Source organism: Melospiza melodia, chromosome 3 (assembly GCF_035770615.1).
Source record: "Melospiza melodia melodia isolate bMelMel2 chromosome 3, bMelMel2.pri, whole genome shotgun sequence".
Lineage (NCBI taxonomy): Eukaryota > Metazoa > Chordata > Aves > Passeriformes > Passerellidae > Melospiza > Melospiza melodia.
In genome coordinates, this window is record NC_086196.1 from 124,529,167 (window position 1) to 124,549,593 (window position 20,427).

A 20,427-nucleotide genomic window follows, 5' to 3' on the forward strand; every position below is an offset into this window, starting at 1 on the left:
AATTATTCAGTTTCAAAGTTGTGTTTAGCCTCTAACCTGAATTCCTTTACTACCAAAAAAATTCATATGGGGTTTTCTTAACTGAAGTTGGCAGCGATAGCAGAGGGATCTCATCAGGTTGCTCGGCAGGTGGCATGTTGTACTGAAGCTATTGCTGTCTTAAGTATTCTCTTTTGTGGAAACATCTGAGAGATTTGCCCAAGGTCTGAAATTCTGGGCAAGAGCAAGTATTTTTTCCCATACAGCTTGTAGCACATTCTAATCCTACTTCATCTTCAGCATCAATACAGCAGGACTTATCAGAAAGTGAACATTAATGAGCTCAGAAGCATTTATTCAAAAATGACCAGCAGTCATCCAGTTTTTGGCAGCTTCATTCTTTGCTTTCTTACCAGTTTTCAAAAGTAATTTTCACTGGCAACTTCCCACCAGAAGGAATGACATATATCAGTCATCAGAACAAGAGAATCTTCTGCCTATAGAAAATTTTTAACACTGAATGTATTGCTACTGACACTTTGAGACTAGACAGCAAAAATTCTGTGTAAAATGTTAGCAATTTTGTCTGCCTTGGCAGCTCTATTAGCTGATTTCTAGGAAAAAAATGACATGATAGATGAAAATGTACATATACAAAATTCGAGGTGAATGTCACGTTTTCTTATCATTTTCAAGCTTAACTGAAAATAATGTCTTCCTTAATATTCCAGAAATGGCCAATGGCCCTTTACAATTAGTCTATGTTTGTAACCTCATCATCTCTGCACAACAGCTCTTTGAGATAAATTGCTTTAATCTGCCTTGAATGGAAACACAAACAGAAACAGGCATAATATTATTTTATTTACTATTTACTTCAAAGCATCTTAGATTATACTTAGCAGATTTGTAAAACAGGCAGGCCATGACATAATAAGAACAACTTAATTTTCACTGCTTTTACTATACAGAAAAATGGCCTTTTCTTAACTTGATTTAATTCATTATTGAGTCACTGGGCCATGAGTTGGTGACCATGATCTCCCCTCGCTGGGATTACCATCTAATCAATCAGAGATGATTCAGCACAGTTCCTGAGTTGATTTTCCTTGTACCCCTAAATTCCGCATTCTTTGTGTCCATTATGAGTGATAAATTCTTCTCCCCCAATCTTGTTAACCTCTCCCTAGGTCTGAGCTAGTACCCAGACAAAAGTACTTTTCTCTTATCTCAAGTTGCCATTGTGGTGTTTTGACTTACAGTTCCAGTTCCAGGTTTCCAGAGAGGCCTGTTCAAGGGGGCTTCGGTGGTCACAGCTTTCCTTGGCATCCACCCACTCAGGCGTGAGCACTTTTCCCATGGGCTGTGAGGGGATCTCTGCATCCCCAGGGACTGCATGGATTACAGGGGGACAGTTTATTTCACCACGGTCCTCAGAGGAATGGCTTGCAGAGGAATCTCAGCTCTAATGCTTGAAGCACCTCCTCCCCTTCTTTTTCCACTGTCCTTGGTGTCACCATGTTGTTTTCCCTCATGTGTCCTCATTTCCTCCTCTTCTCTGATGGGAAGAAAATCTGCTCCCCACAGGTACCATTGCCAACAAGCTTCACTAGTTCAAAGATTCTTGCAGGATCCCACAGCAGCAAGAGTTTGATCTCATCTAAGTTCCATGTTGGGGATAATAAATGTGATAAATAAATGTGTATGGAAAATTATTAAAAAGTAAATCATACTGAGAAGTAAAACACAGTAAAAGAAGGGAAGATCTTAACTGTCCAAATAGAAGGGTGGGCTCTCAACCAGCAGCTACCCTTCAGAAAAGGTTCTGGAGCTTTATAGGTTCTAATATTCTCTGAAACAATTTCTGAATAATCAATTAAATGGACCATCTCTGTGCTCAGTAACAATTATGAAAGTAAAGAGCAAATCCTTACAAGGTAAAGGGAGAAAGTGTCATGATGCATAAATATTAATTGATAAGGCTCCATTACTTCTCATTAATTTTGTCATTTTATTCTCAAAAAGACTAGTGATGAGGTTAAAAGAAAAGAAGATAGAAGGATGATGGAAGAAATGGAATTTTTCCAGATTACTTTCAAGTTTTCTGATGTGGAAAAGGGATGTTTGAAGAGTGACAGGTCTACAACATCAGGAGAGACATAAGAAAACAAGCAGACATTAATTATTTGCCTTCTAATGGAAAAACTTGTGTACATCATGTAAAAAAGGAGATAAAAATTCAGAGAGAGTAGAGGTAGATGGTAAATATTTCATACTTGAGCAGTGGAATAATGCAGCACAATGTAGATGTTGACATAGGTTTATAAAGTGGTCAGACATGTTCACATAGGAATATCTCTTAAGGACTGTGAAACTCATCTGTCTCAAGATGTCCTTTGCTGCAGGTCATGGGATGATGAATGTCACATAATGTTGCATTAAAACTTTCCTTTCTTGTGAGATGTGTACTGTCAGAGACAGGATAATGGTATCCCTTAATTGGATGCAGCCTTCCTTCCTTGTGGTCCGTTTTGTTCCTGGATTTCAAGGACTACACCAGGAAAAGCAAAAACGTCTCCACAGATTTCCAGCCCAGGGGAGCTGCTCAGACCCCTCAGTTGTACTTCTGTATTCATAGGACTTATTCACAGCTCTATGGGAATGCTCTTGAGATTTGTACAGATTCACGGGGAGTGGGTTTTCTGCATTTACCATCACAGAACCTGGGCAAGGAGTCTGCTGTGGAGCAGCAGGAACACATTCAAAGTTGAGTATGAAAATCTTTAGGGATAGGCATCATTTCTGCTCTCCATTTCTTGATTAAATGTGTTGCAGCCTGTTTGTCACACAAATCTTGACCTACTAGTGAACTCTGACAAATGTCTGTTGTTATCAAAATGCAAAAGAATTGCTGGAAGTTAATGTCCCTTGCAAAGTCCAGATTTTCCAGTCTTTGGGCCAGATCGTTTGTCCTTGAGTATCTAGCCAAATGCAAACTTCTGTAGAGTGCCTGTATTGCAGTTCTTGACCCTGCAGCTCCCAGACACATTTGGAAGTTGTCACTTGCTCAGTGGGGTGGGTTCACCCTGGCCAACACATAACCCCCAGCTGAGTTACTCACTCACCTGCAGAGTGATGGGGTAAATGGAAAGACAAAAACAAGAAAACAAACTGGTGTGTTGAAATAAAGACAGTTTAATAAATTAAGAGAAACAAAGGACAAAACCAAATTATGCAGAAGCAATCATTTATCCCCTACAGACCAATGCCCAGCCAGTCTCCAAGCAGCAGCGACTTAGGAAAGATGAGCCCCCAGGTTTCGCTGCTGAGCACAGTCCCTTAGAGTATGGGAGCAGTTCAGGTCAGCTGTCCTGACTGAGTCCCTTCCCACCTTCTTGCTCACTCCCAGCCTGCTCAGAGTGAGAAAACATAAAACCTTATGCTGTGCAAGCACTGCTTGCAGTAGATAAACACTGACGCCTTAACACTGTTTCAGTTTCAAATCCACAATACAGCACCACACCTTCTGCTTTGCAGAAAATTAACTCTTTCCAATACAGCTAGCTGGAATAAATGTTGAGAGCCTGATTCTCTCTTTCGCCTCTTTTCACCTCTTTTATCTTTGCTACTCATAATAGTGCAAAATTGGAAACATTACCAGTGTAGTAAAAGAGAAAAATGGTATGTGCTTCTGCTACCCTGTACTGTTTCAGGGTAGAAGACATAGCCTGGTGTCACTGTGCTCGGCCACAGGTCAGTTCTTTGAAGCAAAAATATTCCATTTCAGGAATTCATGCCACGTAAGCTTAAAGGGAGTATAGCTTTGCCTGCCTGAAGGAAGGGTTCTGAGTTTCTCTGGTGAATTGGTAAGACATGTCAGAAAAGTTCTTTTTCATATCTCATAAAGCAAAGTATGTGCGATACTGCCTCACCAGCCACAACTCACGCTGGGAGATCACTGGTTTTCATTGACAGGTCAGAGCACAGCTGTGCATCCTGAGAGCCTCTGTGAACGTTGAGTGTTAATTTCTTCTGGGACAATGGGAAGGGAATTTTTTTTTTTTTTTTTTTTTTTGGCATCAGATTGGCTGCAATAAATTTTGTTAGGGGGCTTTTTCACAGGGTCTCTGGTGTGCATTGACAAAGCTCTGCTGTTGCACTATGACAGGTGGTAGGAATGTGCTGAGGTTACACTCTTGTCTTCAGACAAAGCTGCATTTCCTGGCAGGCAGGAGACCACAGTGACTGCAGAGCAAAGTATTCGTTGAAATTATGATGAATGAGGGATGAAGGTTGTTAATAGCTTGGGTAGTAAGAGGATGATGCCTTTTCTCCAGGATACTTAACCTTCATGAAATAGGACATAATACTATTTCAGGCACTGCCTGCAAGTGTTTAAGAGCGAGAGTGCACATTAGTGGCCATCCCCTGGCAGGTGGTGACGTAGGAGGAAGGAGTGATTAATGTACTTTTTGTGATCCTGTGTGATTTATGCTCGTGATTCATAGATGAATTCATGGTACTAGTGCTCTTTTCATCTTACTGAATCACACTGTCATAGCTATATATACAAAAATAATTGATAAATAGCAAATAGAGTGCTAAAGGAGCTTCAAAAATCTGACTTTCTTGTCTTCCCTAAAATTTGAGATTTATAGAGTCCTGTGTTAAATGGATTAGCTTGCCTGTTTGAGGCATAGCTGCACCACTGTGGAGATAAAGGTGACCCTTAGATAAAGTGGACAAATATACCAATATCTTTCTTGCTGTTGCATATATTATATACTTTTTAAAGCCATGACAACTATTTGTAATGTATCTTTCACTTATAACTTCTATTTGTACAGCTTCAAGTATTCTTTGATTACTAAAATCACTCCATATCTATTTTTTTCTGGTTTTAGCATTTATTACAGATAATTCCACTGTGCATGAGCTTGTCTTTAACAGTAACAATGTAATGAATACCATATATAGGTAGTGTGCTGTACAGTACTGCTTTTTACAATAAAAAACTTAACCTTCCCTAAAACATCTGAAGCTGCATGGTTTTGTCTCTGCACAAGTGATGCTGCCACAGCCACTTCCTGTGGAGCTGAACAATTGCAGCAGCAGAAAATCTTACCATAGAAACACACAAGCTATGAATCACTCCATTCCTCCAGCACTGCAATTTCCAGTCTCGCAGAAAGTGCTGGAACACAGGAAGCACATAAATGATACCTTGGCACAAACACTGCTTTAGATAGTACTAGAAGACATAGAATGATATTACACACAGAAAATACGCTTAAGGGTAGGTAGCCATATGAGTTACAGGAATTTCTGCCAGAAATTATTTTGTGCACTGTAAAGTCTTGGAGGACGCAGGCCAACAACTGCAACACAAACTGTTCTTACTTTGCTTTCTCCACAATTATCATGCAGATTCAATCCCAATGGAAATATCCTCTGTTCAGCTGCATTAGCACAGAGGATAAACCTCTGCCAGAGGTCCCCTTCCCACAAACATCATTGTGAGATAATTTTTACTTCAGCTTAACAAATGAAAATATGATTAATATTAACATATTTTAAAATGGTTCAGTTACGCTTCTCTTTACACCTTTAAAAAGAAATCATAGTGTAGGTGCAATAGAAAAGGGAGATTTTAAAGGAATTTTCTCATCATGTTATAGAAGATAGTAGTTAACTCCAGTGTTGATCTTATGTTTGAAATAATTCAGCAGAAAATAATAAACACAAGTGTTTATAATCAACTGTGGTTTATATCAGTTCTAGTCAAAGACCTCTTAAAGAGCTTATCTCACAGATGATACAATGTCAAACTGAATTATTTATATTAGTGGTTATGATACTCCACTACTACTTTGATCTTATATAAAATGTTCTAAGTGAATGTTAACAAAGTTAGGATTTCACACATTTAATTTAAAACATTTTAAAAGAAAGCAAATAATAAATTTTATTTGGTTGATGGCATTATTTAATTTACTGCTTTTCTACCGCTGAATGCCCATCAATTTAGTACAGAAGTTATATATGGCAGAGTATACAGTTCAATGGTAGCTGTGCCTCAGTAGAACTTCCCACCTCCTAGCACCCTTTTCTTCAATATCCAATACACAACAAAATACAATTATTAACTCTGCAGACAAATCTAATATTTCTTATTTTGATTTTGGAGTAATTTTATTTGTATTGCATCCTGATTTGTCACATAGCAGTATATTTTGTAATATTAACTTTTCAGAATTACATGATCTTGAGTAAAGCAAGAACTTTTTTTCTTTTTGCAAAGAGAAGAAGTACATGCACCAAAAAAGTCAGCTCTTTTACCAGCTTCTGTAGCTCCTAAGTGGTTTCATGGAGATCTATCATTGTCTGCATTAAAGCATCTGCCAGGATAATGATCCTCATGAAACCAGTCTACTGGTTCAGGCAAGCTGAACATTCACACCGTGGTCTGACCCCGCCACACGTTAAACAATATTGTGCTGGAATCTCATTTACAGGTGGGAGTTTCAGGACAAACATTCTTTGATGTGAAAGTTACTCAGATGTGGTAGGACCTTGACTCCAGGGAACTACCTTCCAGTTCTGAATGTCTTAAAAAGGCTGTAGAAAACCTCTGCACATCAGAAAATTGAATCAGCTAACAAAGAAAATATTTTCATCTTTGAGTTGTGTAATTCATTTGGATAGCACAGATGACACTTTTATTTTTAAATTTTTGCACTTGTAAAATAAGAATGCTACGTAACCTGAGATTCTATCAAGTTTTCAGGATTCTAGGGAAATTTATGGTACAGATCTGAATTAATTTTTGGACTGCAGGCCCTGCTTTAGATTAGCCTTTAAGTATCCAAATGTCTTGGAAATTTTCTGGGAGCATTTTTCACCTTCTCTTTAGAAATTAGGAATGTTGAAGCCAGCAGTGGAAACATGAAAGTGTCTGTTGTTCTGAACCAGAAATAATCAGTATAACCAGAATAATTGGTATAATCTGCTCCTGCCTTTGAAGAGGTATGTAACAGAAACTGGGAGAACTGATGTTTAGCTTGTACTCTGGGTTTACTTTTTGTGAATAAATCTTTAATATTAAAGCAAAGCAGTACCAAAGTAGAGAATGGAATTCCAGTTCACCTTCTCTCAATTGAGAATTTAAATTAAATTTCTAATTTTAATTATGCCTATTTGTGTTACAGTGTGTGAAAAGCTCTGATTTTCAAGATCACCTGTTTTCAGTAGTGCTGTCACAATTCGGTCAAGTGAACCCAAAAGCTTGGGAAAAACCCAAGCACCTACTGTAATTGCTAAATCGTTCTGCAACCACAGATTGTTTCTTTCACAGCCTGAGGTGCTAGTTGCCCTTATTAGCTGTAATGTGCATTTCACTTATAGGGACATTGATATCAATGGATAGGAAGGAATAGAAGGAAGGAATTTCTTCATTAATATTTCAGCCAATATGGTTTTGCAATGTATTTGTTAGAAATTGACTAAAGGAAGTAAACACGAAGGGTTAAAATTAATTCTTTCCTCTTGCTCCATTAGAGCTCTGTCTTCTTTTTTAAAATCCTTTATTTTTTTTTTTTTTTTAATAGGGCGTTCTTACTTCCTTTATGTGGTAACTTCAAAATAAATGTGACCACAAGGCATCACAGTTCATCCTGTGCTTGTTTCTATGGATACATAGCAGACATCCCTACAGAGTAAAATAAAGAGATTTTGGTTGCAGAAAGGCACAGCTATGGTAGTTTTCATGAAGATAAAATGAGTAGCAATATCTATACATGTTAGCAAACTGAAAAAAGCACTATTTTCCTTGAAGACTTAGCAGCCAGAGTGAAACATCCCATCATGTGTTCACTGCAGGTGGTAGCAGTGCTAATTAGAATAAAGTCAAATATGTCTAAATCTACTTCCATGATCTTTTAATTTTGCTATGTAGACACAGACACATTGAAACTTTATGGCAAAAATATGGATACACTTTTCAAATCACCATCCTTGCTACTGAATCAGAAGTGTTTTTATCAGAAGAGTACAGCATGTATTAGAGGTTGAAGCACCACTCACTCCACCCAGTAGTGAAAAGCAGTATCTGTAAAATATTCAGACACTAGAATGAGACAATGTAATATCAGATTGTTACCAGCAATTGCTCCAGTATTTTCATTTTACATGGACAGATCATACTGATGCACACTGGAAAATAAAAAGTTTTCAGAAGGTGTAAAGAAACTCATTTATCTTCAAAAGTCAATATTGACACAGGCCCTGCCCTGGTGAATCCTAGCTATAGACACTCTATATCCAGAAAATAGCATGAAATCTTTTCTCTGCTTTATTGACAAAACTACTCTAAAATCCTCTATGATTAAATGCAGATCATTACATATGCTTTCTTGATTCGGGTTATTTTAGTTATTGATTTATAATTTCAAGTGTCTTATTTAAAAGAACTGCTCATTTCCATTCCCCAAAAATTTGCAAGGTTAGATAGCCAATAAAGCCAGACTGACAGAATAAGTTCCTGTTATTTTTCTATATAAGTGTAAAGAAATGGGTCAGCATCATGGTATCAAGAGAAACTGAGTTATTTCTCTGAAGGGAATGTGGAAGTGAAGAACAGTACTGCTAATGATGTCATGATGCAACTGTTTCCCTCTATTGTATATTCTCCTCTCATTTACTTTTTCAAGATAATGATTTAGCTTTTGCTGCAAGTAAGTCAGATGACCTGACTCATCTGACCTCTTGAGTACAAGCTAGAAAGAGACTAATCCCATAGCACTTAAAGATAGGTCTGTTTGAGAAAATGGTACACAAATGGCCTTTGTAACATTTATTAAGATCAGCTGTGAATCAGACTTCCTCTGTGGCACTTTGGATCAGTTTCACAGTGTCACCAACTGTGCTAATCCTCAGCAATGGGACAACTGTAACAGCTACAGTTCTTGCACATTTCAAAAATGCCAACACTCAGTTTTATAGTATTTGATTTTTACAGTTTTTAGGGCATTTTATATCCTTCATAAGTCATAGCCATCATCCGGAATGTGTGAAATTCAGAGCTGAGGCAGCAATCAAAGTAAAAGGTCAACCTACAAGATGGAACAACCCAAGCTATTGATAGAAAGCGTATTGTAACAAAATTGAAAGCACACAGTGATGTCTAACTTTTCCCTTTAGACAATATTTTGTAGTTGTAGTACTCAGTACTTCTTTTGTGCTTCTCATGTTGAATTAGTTGTGTAAGCTTAAGCAATTACTCTTTGTAAGAGCTTCATGCACTCTCCTATACATTACCTTTCATTTTAGTAGGAGGAAACTGACAGAGCGGTCAAGGTTTGGTCCTTCATACACACTTACTTTTCCAGCTGCTTTTTACTTCCAGTTTTTTGTGACCTACCTTTGATGTCATTTAAATAAATAACTTAGATTGAATTTATTGTAGAAATTTGGTTAGAGCCATGGACAAATGGAATCTATGAAGTTGTCCTTAACCTCCTACACTTTAGTTAAAGTATAAACAGGAGTCCTATGATGCAGGAATTTCTCACTCCTTTTGAGAGCTGGTTGTACTCCAGACAAAGGATGAACAAGAAAACAGCATCAAGGCTTTCTTTTCCTCTTTTATTCCCAACACAAGAAGAAAATATCTGAACTACACAGGGAAGAAAGTGAATCTCAAAGAGATAAGAGAGACAGACAGGGGAAAGATACACAGGAGCTTTAAGAGATGGGGTTTGGTTTTTTTTGTTTTTTGGGAACTAAAGAAAAATGGTATACTGTTTTTGTGGGAAGTCTTTATACTACACTCAGCACAGGTTACAGTGCCCGATGCACTGGTTGCAGGCCAATTTTTACTCGTCTTGTTCTAAGTAACACAAAGGTCTAGGGTGTTCAGGGTTTTTTTCTTTCTCTGGATTACAGCGTCACACATTCCATGCTTACAGTGTAATTAGGTAGATCTGCAGTAATGAAACGCCACTGTTGGGCTGAGATAAGATTTAACTCTAGACTTTATGTACCAGTATATGTGAGGTGATTCTTGAAAACCAATGTTCTTCAAACATGACCTACCAATTCAGCCACTTCGTGTGACTGATGTTGTGCTAGTCTGAAGGTTGTAAAAAGCTATTTGGGAAATGTCCAGAGTCTTATTTAAAACTCTAGGACTTATCTGTATTAGAGTTAAAGCCCTGGACAGTCTAAGAAACTACAGATTGAAAAGGCACAGAGATTTCAATTACCTTCTGAGGCAAAGAAATCACCTTGGTCATTGGCAAGGAAACACGTTATCTAGTTTACACTATCCAAAGAATTTTGGCTAATCTACCATCTTTTGTAAGCAATAAATCTGTAGAATATATGGCAAATGCAATTGCTTGTGTCATTCATATATCACCTCAATCTTCATAATATAATATAATAAGGTCTAAATTATAGAAATAGAAATTAATGGAAATTAACTGAGCCTACAACATTCCTAGGATTTCATGTCTTAGAGGCTGTAGTTTGGTATGCTGCATAGATAGTAATAAATTTCATTTGAGGTTGAAAAAAGTATTTTTTTTGAAAAAACATTATATATAATAAATATTTTGAAAAATATTTTCTGTTGACAAATTACTTTTAGTTGTAGCTCAAATACTCTTTCAAAACATGTGTAAAAGTCCAGGCAGTGTTCTGCAGTGCTATTTTTACTGATTAGATAAGTGGTGCATTTCTAATATGTTAACTATCATGACATGTACAAGTATATTTTCTAATGTACATTAGTATATGTTATTATGGAATCAAATTTTCTGTGATGCACAGTCAGAAGAAAGAAGGGGTTACATTTCACTGGCCCCTGGGCAAACACAGATGCTAGTCTGCAAATGCCTACTAGGTTGAAACACGATTTATGTGGAGGAATATCATCTTCCCCTTCCTTAACTTAAAGAATCAGGAGGGAAAAAAAAGCTCCTAAAGCCCATGGGTAGACAACTAATAGGATTTAAATATTAAAAACTATGTAAAAGATTTACAGGCAAAGTGGAAAGATACAACTTTCTCATAAGGGCTAGAATATTGTTGGGAAAGTATGACTCCTAGTCATTCCCTACCATGGAAAAGCACAATCCATGGGGACTTGCTCTTTCTAAGTTGTGGCTCTTGATCCACCTTGTGGCTCTCTTAGCTGTTCAGAGAAAAAGCCAAGTGCCCAGTTTTGTGTTTTCATTAAGAAATGAAAAAGCAATGTACAAATGTTCTTTTGGCACTTACTGAGAAAAATTAGTTTAAGATTTAATGTGGAAAAATGAACCATCGAAGGAAGATTCTATTCAGGTTTTCCTCCATGAAGTTCATTCCTTTAGAATTTCTCTCCTGTGGTGTTTTTAGGATAACTAGAAAAAGGAATACCCAAAGTGAATAGTAAAGGTTTTGTCAGCTCAGAGCAGCTGTGGTTTACCTGGTCACTTGCAATGTCAACTTTTCATAGAGCCTTTAGTAATTGCTGTTTTCTTTCATAGCTTAGAATATATTATATATGTTTATAAACATGAATTCTAATCTGTAAATATTACACTGTGTTATGTGCATATGGAAAAAATATCTCCATTTTGTTGAGCTAGAAACAGAAATCTCAGAGACTGGGTTGAAACTAGGACATGAGGAGGTACCTAGGATTGAAGAGAAGGCTCTAAATTTGAATTACTAGGGGGTGTAAGGAATTAGTTGAACAGGGAAGATTACCATAGGAAGGTGATGATGCCCTACAAATTCAAAGCTTAACTTGCCCTTTTATGTCAGCTCTTAAGAGATTTGTGTCTTCCAGCCTTGTACATAGACCAGGCTTAAAAGAAAGCGCTGATGATCAAGCCCTTGTGATTCAAAATGTTTTTAAAACAGAAAAGGTAATGGTGCTAAATAGACATGAAAGAGGTGCTGAGCCGCTGATTATTAAAGTTGCAAACTGATAGAACTAATGACAACATCACCAAAAGTGGTTATGGAACATTCTTTCTGTAAGTTGAATTCAAATGGAATAGCTTTCATCTATGGAAGTTCACAATAATAAATACATAAAGAAAAAACCTCTTTTAGAAACAGGAAAAGAAATTAGTAAGAAACTGATAAAGAGAGAAAAGCATAATGACCGCCTAGATTTGCACTATATTTTTTTCCTCTTTCCAAGGTAGACAGTTCTGGATTTAGAATATAGCCATCATAGTTCAAAGTTATTTTGTTGTGTGCTTAAAGTAAATACTGTTGTTTTACACTTTTAAAGATTTTGCCCTGCAATTTTGTTGCCCGTCTCCTCATGATTACTCAAGGAAACTACAGCTGGTCTGTAATGAGGCTGAAACCTTGGGAAATACTGTCATGTAGTTCTGCAACCTATAAATTCATCTAAAATTGAAGTAATAAGTGGTTTTGTGCTTAAAGATGTTTTAAATTTCTAATAGAAATTAATAATTGTATACAATGCAAGTTTAGTGGAAGCAGGGCAACAAGCAGTATGGTGCAGGCCAATGTTCAGTGTCACTGCTTTGGGTATGGTATTCTCAAGTCCTACTGCAAATAGTAGATATATGGAAGCAAATGCTGTTTAGAGCCCTAGGGACTGCTGAGAGCAATTGGAAATCTTCTGTCATTAGGAATTATGATAGATTTTTGAAGGACAAACAGAATTTAGGCTGCATATAATTTCAGTAAGATGTGGAGATCTGTCTTCAACCTCATGCTGCTGAAAATATTTATATACTTCCCTGGACGTGTTTCATATAGTCCAAATATTTTATTTATCAAAACCATAGCCTTTCAGCTTTGAAAAAACTCATGTTTATAAATACATTTATCATATGTCAACATCTATTGACTATTTTTCGCATAAACACAAGGAAGGACAAAATGTAGATTTAACTGAAAAGACGGAGACTGGGGAAAGGAGTAATGTCAGAGCTAATTACAGCCCTTGCACTGGATCCAGCCTGACAGATCATTATTTCTCTTCCTAGATGTGGCCAGGGAATGGATTTCTGCCCAGATAGATTGGTTTTACCAAGCGTTACTTGCTGTTCTTTTTCTGAGGGATCCTTAACCATCTGTCATTAAGTGTTACATGTGTAGAAGTGCTTGATACCACAATTGTGCATCTTCTTGTGGCAGGAATGGGCATAACTGACATGTTACCAGGCAGAACTTTTGATGCATCATACATTTTAATGGATTTTTATCCTTCATGGGATGGTTATGGAATCCTGCATGTTGACCAATTGAGTGGAAAATGGAGTCTAAAGAGTGCTTATTAAAGACCCCAGAATAGGCTTCATGATCCTGAAAAGTTAGTGCTGTGTTAGTAAGTTCAAGTAGTAAATTGCAAAATAAATAAAAGCCATTCTGAACTCCTGAAAATAATGGCATTTTTGAAGGTCTGAAATAGATAATCTGCCAATAAGCAAGACTTTCTCTTCCTTCATTATTTCCTTAAATCAAATTCTGTCCTTCCTAAATCACAGCTAAATCAAACTGCAGGAAACTTTCTACAGTTTAGATATTGTTTAAAGAGTGTGTTCTTGCTCAAGGAAACACATATGCTTAATGGTAAGATAGAGCAGATGCTCATTTCTCTCTGACTGGTATGGATAAACCTTTATTTGGGTCCTACAAATTAATTTGCTGCTAGAGTTGAATCAGTTTGTACACAATGGTCTTTTTTTCCTGTGTTGACAAAGGAAAGCAAAGTGTTGGAACCTTTTTGCCCCTCGTGTTCTTCTTTTGAAGTGGGATTGTAACCTTTCCACTCCAATATTTGAATCTAAATCAAATAATTCAGAAGCATCATTTAAAAGTAAGGGCCTGTTTAGTCTGTGATAGAACCTGTATAACTCTAAGTCTGTCCCAAAGAAAATTTTAAGCCAAATAGTTCCTTCATGAGTACCCCCAGCCAATCTCAAAACATTTTCCCGATGAGTTTTCAAAACCAACTTAATTCACACATTATTTGGCCTTGGTTTAAAGAGAGCCTTCATATAAAGAAAAGCAGTTTAGCAAATTGTGCTGGGTTGAGCATGGCTGGGTACCAGGTGCCCACCAGAGCTGCTCTATCCTCCTTAGCTGAACAAGGGAGAGAAGATATAATGAAAGGCTCATGGATCAGGCCGTCATGGGCAAAACAGGCTTAACCTGGGGAAAAAAATAATTTATTGCCAATCTAATCAGAGTAGGGCAAAGAGAAAATAAAACCAAATCTTAAATCACCTTCCTTTCACCCCTTCTTTTTTTCTGGCCTCAACTTCATTCCTAAATTCTCTACCTCCACCCACACAGTGGCACAGGGCAGTGGGGAATGTGGGTTGCAGTCATTTCATCACAAGTGTCTGCTGCTCCCTCCTCCTCAATGTGAGGGCTCCTCACTCTTCTCCTGCTCCAGTGTGGGATTCCTCCTACAGGAAAGAGTCTTTTATGAACTTCTTCAGTGTGGGAAGGCCTATGGGCTGCAGTACTTCAGAACTGCTCCAGTGTGTGTCCCAGGGCACAGGGACACAAGTCCTGGCAGCAAACCTGTTTGAGCATGGCTCCTCTCTCCACGGGGCCATGGCCCTGCCAGGATCCTGCTCCAGCACAGGCTGCTGCCAGGGCTTTCTTTCTGCTTAACAACATTATCCCAGAGGCACTGCAATGGCTGCTGATGGACTTGGCCTTGGCCAGTGGCAGGTCCATCTCACAGCCACCTGGCATTGGCTCTGTTGGACATGGGGGAAGCTTTGGCAGCTTCCCACAGAAGCCACCCCTGTAGGTCCCTGCCACTACCAAAATCTGATCACACAGACCCAATACAAAAATCCTCTCAGTGAAAGGCAAAGCAAATTAAAGTGAACTGACAGAACTTGCAGAATAATGCTCCCAGGCAGAGGGGAAAATGATTCAAAACAGTAAAGATAACAAAAGTATTCAGAGCTAGACAAGATACTGTAATTGAGGAAACCTGAGTGAAAAGTACTAAAGCAGCATGAGAGCTGAATTGATTTTGGAGCTGTATAATAGAAGGAAAGATTGGCAGATATATCATATACTAAAAAACACCTGCTGTGCACAAGGAAGAAACACCTCCTTTATATATTGTCCTTTGATATTTTTTAAGATTATTGATGAGATAAGGTTATCCTTCTGGCTGCAGAGAGCTTTTGTGAATTTGTCTATTACACAAAGATTTCAAAGGGAGATTGTAATTGCCTTTACATTATGCTGGTGTTTTCTGGAAAGCAATTTAATGAATCTTTGCATGAAACATAATTCAACTTAAGGCTTAAACCGAAAATGTATGATGGCCCTTTCATTTTCCAGTAATTTAAAACAAAAGAGTGCTACAAAAACATAATAGTAACAACTTGAACATAAACTGAAGTACATCTATTACTTATTGACTGAAGGAGCGGTTCCCTCCAACTTCCATAGCTTTGTTACAGATAATATAATGAAGGCACTAAAAGAATCTATGTCATTAAATATTGAACCCATTGTGACACACACTGCAACCACAGAATCATAGAATGCTTTGTGTTAGAAGGGACCTTAAAATCGTTATTAATGGGTGTTGAGTGTGCTTCCTTTCAGGGAACCCCTCTTGCATAAAACTACATAAAGGGCATTTGCTCTCATTGTACTCCCACTTTGGAAATGGAAAAAGCACAGAAATAGGGAAAATTATATCCTGCTTTGGGCAAACAAACCACTGCCAGTAGAGTACAGATGATGGCTGTGACACACTGTGAAAAGGGATTAGAAACTTTCCTTTCAAAAACAGAATTGGTTTAAGTCAAAAGCAGGGTTTTAACTGTGACTTGATTACTAATGTAACACAATCCAGTCTCCTCTGTATTGTACTATATTTTAAATAAATAAATTACCATAACCTGGGTTGGTATCCCAAAGCTGTCAATATTATAGAAAACTTTGATTTCATTGAATCAGATCACTGATGTAGCATTGATTCAAGGAGAGAAATTGTATTACTGAATTACCAATATCGTGTCATATCATGCAAATATTTCTTGGTGACTTTCTTTCCAATCTAATCTCTAAACCAAAGATCAAAGGAATATAACATGGGAAATGGTAATACAAAATATGTCCCTTACCATTTCAGAGGACTTTAAGAATGTCAGGGAATAGTTCATTTTCCCTCCACTTTTTTTCCCCTCCATTTTTTTTCCCTGTATCATAATCCTGGAGGCATGAGGTGATGGTGCTCTAGAAACACCCTTCTTGTCTTTTTCACTCCTTTTCATCACTATTTCTATCTTTTCTCCCATTTGCTTTCACTGTTTGTGTCTTTCTTATTTCATATGATTCTGAATAGTTAGGGGTTGTTTGGGGGTTTTTTCTCTATTGACTCCTGCAGTTTGTCAGTGCTGTCATGTAAAATCTGGAGGGATTTTTTGTGTGTAACATATACCATGGCTGCATGATTTTCTTTTGACGGCTTATAAATCTGCATTCACGTTAGTAGGTAATGTAGTTCCACAGGCATAGATTTTCAGGTCAAGTCAATTAGTGCTGAGGACCCAATATTCCCATTATTCATGTTTCAAGAAGCTTTGACTCACACTAGACCTGGTCTGGGTCTGAATGCCAAGTCCATACAGCTGAAGCAACCTGACCTGTAAGACAGTCTTCTGGTGCAGGTTAATCCAAACAAATTAGTTCATGTACTCTAGAGACACAATGTGGAACAAGGCATTTCAACAGGGGCCAAACAGGAGATTTTCTGCAAAACCATGCTCTGGATCTGAAATCAAACACTAATACAACATATTAGTCATATAACACATTTCCACAGAACACTCCAAATTTGTTTCTTGTTCTGCAGGTTCAAAATTCTGGTATTTTCCTTGTTTTTCACTTTCTTCAGCTTATATATGTAATTACCCAATAAGTTTTTCTTGGAGACATTCACAGGTGTACAACACAGACAAAAGATATTACTGTTCTGATTTTCTGCCCTTTTTCATTTGCTTCTTGCATTTATAAAGGGTAGCAGGCCATGATGAAATTGTGAAATCTACCTGGGAGAAGTTCTTGGCCATTTGAGCAGTATGTGTTTCTTGCATCTGAGATTAATTCAGTAGAATATGGGAGATCTTGTCCAGTTACAGCATGCTTTGAAAAAGAATAAGTTATCCGGGGCTTTGTATACTATTTTTGTGAAATGGATGTGATTATTTTCTTTCTCTGTGGTTAGCTTGAAAGTTATACTTTCAAGTTTTATATTATTTTGTAGAACTTTTTAAAAACTGTTTTCTTTGTCTTATCAGGAATCACTATTTTTTGTTATTAGAATCTTACAGCACCAATGGTGAAATGTCATAACATTGCTCATTTTGTAAAACATAAACTACTCACCATTTGTTATGAAACCTGATATTTTTAATCTTCTCCACAATACCAAAAGTAAGACTATAAAAAGTAATGGCAAATGTTTTCATATACAGGTCATTAAAAGAATGTATGAATTTTTTTTTCTTTAAAGGTGCAGACTAAAGTATGTGTCTTATGGCAGTCAGCAGCGATGATCCACCTTTTCTTCTATAAAAAACTGAATACATTTGATAACTAAGAATCATCACCCACAGTTTTAGATTTCCCGGAATAATTCAGTTTATTAATGCTTTTTTAATTAGCTGAACTATGTAATGTTGATATTAAAATCCTGAAAGCAGGATTCTCAGTACTGCACAAATACCAGTAGCTCATTTAGATTCCTCTCATGCAGTCTGCAGCAGATCTATAAATAGAATAGGCTACACACAGGAATTTATTATTGCAGCTGATAGCAATTTTCTTTTGCAAAGGTGTCTGGAGGCATTATTCATGAGGTTCATTCTGGTAGACGCTCAAGCTGAGATCCTCACTCCCCAGCTCTGCGGGTGGTCAGTTTAGGAACACACTAATCAACTGCTCTGAGCAAGGACTGTCACAAGACTTACTTATTTCCCTCTTTTAAAAAATACAGGAGGTCTTTCAGATCCAGATTATTTTCTTTAACCTGATTGTGCGGCTATTATAAGCAGATAATGAATTTTTACAAATCACATGTATTTGAAATTTTATCAGTGCTCATCCTAATGATTATGCTGTTATTGGAAAACCACAATGAGTGTGATTTGATACAACATGCACCATGTCTTCTGCATTTATACCCAAAGGCACATGTGACCTTTTCCAGTAAAAGGCAGATATGTTTCTGTTCAATACTGAGGATGTACATGAATACTAAACAACCATATGAATTGACCTATCTAGCTGTCATCTATGTTCAGCCATAATATAAGGGGAAAATCAAATAAGACGTTTTGTGAAATTATATTTATAATAAGTCATAGATGGGAATGTCTTGCACTCTTTTGTTATCCTATCTGCTTTGGTTTTCCTACCATAGTTGTCGTTGTGCTATCTTTGAGTACTATAAAAAAATTGGTACAACCAGAATATGCACATTTCTAAATGTCGGTTTTGTCTGGTTACAACTTGTTTTTATCCTTGCCTATTCTAATATTCTTTCTATGACTGAGAATATAAGTTATATTATAGCAGAGATTTACCTGCTTATTCTGTTTCAAGTTCAACATAATCTCTATTGCAGGTGTTCATATTTCAGGATTTTCTGCATCCTACTGTATACATACAAGCTGTATGTAGTAACTGAATATACAAATGATGTTTCCATTTGAAAAATAAACTAGTAACTTTCATTTTTTGTTCTCATGTTTTCATTTTTTTAGACATAATAGAAGACCTGTTCTTCTGTAGCAGTTATTTTGACTATGCTATGAAAGATGCAGCACAAACAACTAGTGAGACATTAGAAAAGTCACATCTCTCACCAGCAAAAGAAATAAAAATTAAAATTTAAAATTAAACCCAAAAGAAACTGTCATCTCCAGTCCTAGTAAGGCATTCTGGCATGTCTAATGCCAGGAACACTAGCAAAAGCAGAGATCTATTACAACTATAAGTCTGATGTCACAGATTTTCTCTAAGTGTAAATCCTATTCTGCTTGTTTTAAATGCATTTTGGTACTTACACTTTTTTTGTTTGTTTGTTGTAATTTAAATTTGTCAGTGATGAAGAAAATTGGTATTGTAAATGCCCTAAACTCTACACTGGAAAACTCTGCCAGTTTGCAACTTGTGATGAAAATCCATGTGGAAGTGGTGCTACATGTTTTCCAAAGTCCAGGCGAGATGCTGTTTGCTTGTGTCCATATGGAAGGTCTGGCATCCTCTGCAGTGATGGTAAGAAACGTTTTCTTTGTGCATTGGTCATAGTTTCTATCATTCATAGAAGCCGTGGTAAGAAACATCTCAAAGGTTTTGAAGGTAAAACACTGAAAGTCACAACCTCCCCAAAAACACAGCCCAAAGCCCAGTCACACACAAAGAATGGCTAAGCTGATCACCCTTCCCATGTGTGGCTTCATTAAAGTTCCAGCCAGAGAAAGGCAGACAGAGGGATCAAAGAAGCTGAGAGTTTACTCAGAGAAGCTGGGAAATACCTGGTAGCATTTGATGTTTTAGTAAATCACCTGGAGAAAAACTGAGAGATTCAAGTGAGAGCTCCTTTGGAGAAATTGATTTCTGCTGCAGTTTGATTTTTCATCTGCTTACAGAAGCATTACTTTGTACATTTTGCTATTAAAGCAGTGTAAAAATAATACTTTCTGGATTGTAAAAATATCACCACATACCATAATATGATTAATTGTTCAGGTCAAAAAGAAGGACAATTTAAAATTTACTAAGTGCTTTGCTGTGAAACAGGAGAGAGGATAAAGTGAAAATAATAAAGCAAAGGAAATAGGTCATTTTTGACTAACATTGTCAAAGGAAGGACTTTTATTCCTTGAGCATTGATTATAATGATTGCTCTAGGTCAGGAATTCCTGTGTGTGAATATCCAAGGAATTCTTTCCCCTAACAGTGAATGCAGCAAGAAGTAATGATTGAAAAACCTACATATAGAAAATAATCACTGATTCTGAGCTTATTTAGTGGTGCACATGAAGTGCCTTTTCAAATAAGCATTAAACAATGATCAGGTTGGTTTTTGTCATATCATATACATATTTAAATCTTATTTAAAATTTTTATTTCCAAAATTTTCAGTAGATGAACATTTATGTTTTATCTGCTTTCATCTAACCATGATACTTGACAGCAAATAGTAAAAGTGTATATATGAAATATGTATGATAATTTCTTGGTAACCTTTCCTAGTTTACAGTAGAAATACACGGGGACTTTATTTGCTGCATCTCTAGTCATCCAAGCTGCATTTCTTTGTTCCTTCTCAATTCCTCATTCTTTAAAATGAGGCTTCAGGGCTGATTCAAGGTGCTGTATTCAAGGTCTGATAATGCCACTGCTTTATACAGTGGTGCCTGACAT

The 20,427-nt window shown here is 37.0% G+C and overlaps 1 protein-coding gene across 1 annotated transcript in view; it reads left to right on the top strand.

Annotated features, from left to right (window-relative positions):
* Window positions 1–20,427, top strand: part of EYS (eyes shut homolog) — a 700,592-nt gene that overhangs the window by 631,727 nt on the left and 48,438 nt on the right. Inside the window, exon 42 of the mRNA XM_063152992.1 lies at window positions 19,103–19,275. Coding sequence (XP_063009062.1) covers window positions 19,103–19,275 — 173 coding nt within the window. The remainder of the gene's footprint in view (window positions 1–19,102; window positions 19,276–20,427) is intronic.